Source organism: Plectropomus leopardus, unplaced genomic scaffold, assembly GCF_008729295.1.
Source record: "Plectropomus leopardus isolate mb unplaced genomic scaffold, YSFRI_Pleo_2.0 unplaced_scaffold22432, whole genome shotgun sequence".
NCBI classification, from domain to species: Eukaryota; Metazoa; Chordata; class Actinopteri; order Perciformes; family Serranidae; genus Plectropomus; species Plectropomus leopardus.
The window spans coordinates 1-3,530 of record NW_024624307.1 but is presented as its reverse complement, the minus strand read 5'-3'; the positions used below and the strand labels follow the sequence as shown (position 1 = coordinate 3,530).

At 49.2% G+C, this 3,530-nt stretch overlaps 1 protein-coding gene across 1 annotated transcript; it reads right to left on the bottom strand.

Moving 5' to 3' along the window:
- Positions 1 to 155: 155 nt before the first annotated feature.
- On the bottom strand, positions 156 to 3,480 carry LOC121965937 (NAD(P)H pyrophosphatase NUDT13, mitochondrial-like). Its single transcript, XM_042516046.1, has 8 exons — positions 3,410 to 3,480; positions 3,183 to 3,325; positions 2,400 to 2,507; positions 2,202 to 2,308; positions 2,003 to 2,128; positions 1,803 to 1,914; positions 1,533 to 1,687; positions 156 to 921 (listed from the first exon to the last, which is right to left on the bottom strand). Exons 1-8 carry the CDS (start codon positions 3,478 to 3,480, stop codon positions 727 to 729), a joined length of 1,017 nt encoding a protein of 338 aa, XP_042371980.1. The 3' UTR covers positions 156 to 726.
- Between the last annotated feature and the right edge of the window lie 50 nt (positions 3,481 to 3,530).

The following is a 3,530-nucleotide window of genomic DNA, read 5'->3' as shown; positions in this document are numbered from 1 at the left end:
ATATATTGATCAGAATATATTGATCAGGATGTAACTGATCAGGTTGTGTATAAATAAATGTTTCAGTTTTATTTCTCAGATTGAAATAAATGTTTTTTATTGGAGCTGAATCCTGTGTTTTATTTTGCAGTGAAGCTTGAAAGTTTAACTCTTTAACTCTGAAAAATGTTTGACTCAGCACTTCAGCACCAGCAGCTTCAAATTTTCAGCATTTTAACAGAAACTGAGACCTGATCTGAGAGCGGCTCCAGACCAACAGACGACTGTCAGCTGAAGGAGACACTCAAGACTTTTTGTTCTTGACCGCAGAGACACTGAGACGTCTTACTCAATGTCTGAGTGATGAAGAGGACGAGTCTGTCTGTCTCTTTGTCTCCTTTTGATCTGTGAGTCTCTGCTGCAACTGAATAACTTGACATGCCTGCGTTAGGACATTCAGTCCTACATAGACGCTCATCTGACGGTTCTGGTCCTTTTAAAAGAAGTCCTCAGGACGCCCACTTTGACCTCCATTCTAGACTGAGGACACTGGATGAGGACTGAGGACTCTTGAGAACTCTGAATGAGGTCTGAGCACCCTCTGGATGAGGACTTAGGACTCTGTAGACTCTGGATGAGGTCTGAGGACTCTGTGGATGAGGTCTCGGGAGTCTGTGAACTCTGTGTGGATGAGTTGTGGACATCAGGTTTGTTAAAGACTCTGTGTGTTCTGGTCCCAGTTGGATGTTACTCTTCCACCTGGCGGTGTGTCTGGCGGTCCGCCCACTCTGTGATGAGGCGGTGGGCGATGGCGTGTTTTGGAGGGAGCCAGAGGACAGGGGGGTCACCTCTCCGGGGTGGAGTCTTCACCTGCAGGGCCGAGGTGATCTCCTCCAGACTGAACCAGCGGGCGTCCTCCAGCTCAGAGTGGTCCACCTTTAACTGGAGGACAGACAGAACAGCAGCTCACATGACTGAGTACAACAGGACGTTTTACCTGGAGTACCTAAGGGCTCAACGCTTGGACCTCTACTGTTCTACACCGATCTCAAGATACCTGCACCGATCACAGCACCGATCACAGCACCGGTCACAGCACCGATCACAGCACCGATCACAGCACCGATCACAGCACCGATCACAGCCTTTCTACATCAACTGCTGGATTCCTACACAGTTTTCTGGATTCTTACACTAATCGCGGCATTCCTACACCAACTGCGGGTTTCCTGCACAGATCGCTGGATTCCTGCACTGACTGCAGGATTCCCACACCAATCACAAGATTCTTACACTAACTGCAGCTTTCCTACACCAATTACGGGATTCCTACATCGTTTGCCAGACTCTTATACTAATCGTGCTGTTCCTGCACTGACTGCAGGATTCCTACACAGATCGTGGGTTTCCTGCACTAATATATCATATACCATCATATACTGTCTTTTTTTTTAATGCACAGATCCTTAAACTTGTCTTTTCATCGGCCCTTCCTCAAGACTGAGCCCTGTGGAAAAAAAGGAAACCTTAATTTGAAATGTGCCAGAGCTCACCTGAATGTGGGCGGGGCTTACAGAGGCATGGCAGCCCATCATGAAGGAGCTGTGTGGGAAAGGCCAGTGCTGCGAGGAGCTGAAGGAGACACTGTGGACCTCCAAACCCACCTCTTCTGCCACCTCCCTGCGAAGAGTCTCCTCCAAAATCTCACCTGGAACAACCAGAGACAGACAGGTGAGTCAGTAGACCAGGGAAGTCTTTGAACAAATGATCCTGTGGACAGGTAAGTCTTTGGACAGATAATCCCGTGGACAGGTAGGACTGACCCATGTCACAGAAGCCGGCCAGTGCACTGTACATCCCCCGAGGGAAGGACGACTGTCTTCCTAACAAACACCGTTTCCCATCAGACACCAGGACGATGACCACTGGAGACATCTTCAGGAAGACCAGGACAAACCAGTGAGAAACCAGTTCCAGACTGGAGTATGCGTCACCTACAGCAGACTGGTTCTGGTTCTGTTACCTTGGGATAGTAGATAATGCCAGAGCTGCTGCAGACTCTCTGACTTCCTGCCTGGTTGCGGTGGGTCGGCTGGCCCGTGGCGCTGCAGAACCCGCTGGTTTGATGCCAGCGCAGCAGAGCCTGACCCTGAAGCACAGAACCTGGGTCAGCACCTGACAGCTGAGGGAATATGTGGGTCAGTCCAGGTGTGGGGACTCACCTTGGCCACCAGAGGTGCTGCTGCTCCGGTTAGAAGAAAGAACGCCTTTCTCAGATCGATGAAGGTTCCTCCAGACTCTTCTTCGACTGCTGCCTGATCCAGTACTCCTGTAACACCAGAACAAAGAGAACCCACAGACCGGGTCCATCAGGGACTCACAGTGCTGTCAGTTTAACTCTGAACCTGAAGGGTTCTTACCGACATCGAGACAGAACTGAGCCTGGTTCTGTTCAGAACAGCCAATCAGAACCGCCTCCTGCAGAAGGGTTCTGTCCGAACCGAGTCTCTCAAGGATCACCTGCAAATCTGGAACACAAAACACAGAACAGGAGTTCCTCAGATCATGGTCCTCTGCATGAGGTTTTACATGGTTCTCTATCAGAGGTTCTATATCTTTTCTTTTGCTTCACTTTTACCACTTCTCTCTCCAAAGTTCTCAAACTGTAGTAACCTTAAACGCAGAGTACTTGTGGTTCTTATTCATTAGTTTTCCAACTGAGGCTTTTAGTCCTCCACCTGTGGTTCTCTTCCCTTGGTTCTCCAGCTGTGGTTATGCTATTGAAGTTTTTGACCTGTGGCTCCCAGTTCTCTGTACATGAAATTTTCTCCATCAGTTCTGTGTCTCTGGTTCTCTAACTGTGGTTACAATCTGCAAGGCTCTCTACCTGTGATTCTGTACCTGAGGTTCTGTGGCTCTGTACCTGTTGATCTGTACCTGGGTTCTGAGATTCTGTACCTGTGGTTCTGTGGATCTGTACCTGTAGATCTGTACCGGTGGATCTCTACCTGTAGATCTGTGGATCTGTACCTGTGGGTTTGTACCTGCGGTTCTGTGCCCGTTGTTCTGTGGTTTGAGCCTGTGGTTTTGCACCAGTGGATCTGTGGTTCTGTACTGGCAGTTCTGTTCCTGAGGTTGTGTGGTTCTCAACCTGTGGTTCTGAGGTTCCGTACCTGTGTTTCTGTGATTCTGTGGTTCTGTACCTGTGGCTCTGAGAGCTGCAGGTGTGAATGTTCCCTGTTCGGTGTGTTGCAGCAGAGGAGACAGACGGTGGAACAGGAAAACGTGACCGTTCTGCAGCGCGGCAGCACACGCCTCATCGTCCTCTTTCAGTCTGCTCACATACCTGAAAGGTTCAATCAATCAATCAATCAATCAATCAATCAATCAATCTGTCTGTCCATTGGTAGTAAAGTCTTAGTTACTGAACCTGGTTCTGGAGACAAAGTCTGAGCAGCAACGAGTTGACACCCGAAATGATGAGAGGACCACCCTCAACATGGCCTGTTAGCCTAGCTTAGCACAAAGACTGGGAGCAGAGGGAAACTGTT

What these genes read in the sequence shown, in the direction of transcription:
- LOC121965937 (XM_042516046.1), bottom strand. Translation starts at nt 3,480, where the DNA reads ATGTTGAGGGTGGTCCTCTCATCATTTCGGGTGTCAACTCGTTGCTGC. An exon ending in TGCAGCTCTCAGAGCCACAG is followed by an intron (nt 2,508 to 3,182) that starts GTACAGAACCAC and finishes TTTGTGTTCCAG; the next exon opens with ATTTGCAGGTGATCCTTGAG. An exon ending in GGCCGGCTTCTGTGACATGG is followed by an intron (nt 1,688 to 1,802) that starts GTCAGTCCTACC and finishes TGGTTGTTCCAG; the next exon opens with GTGAGATTTTGGAGGAGACT.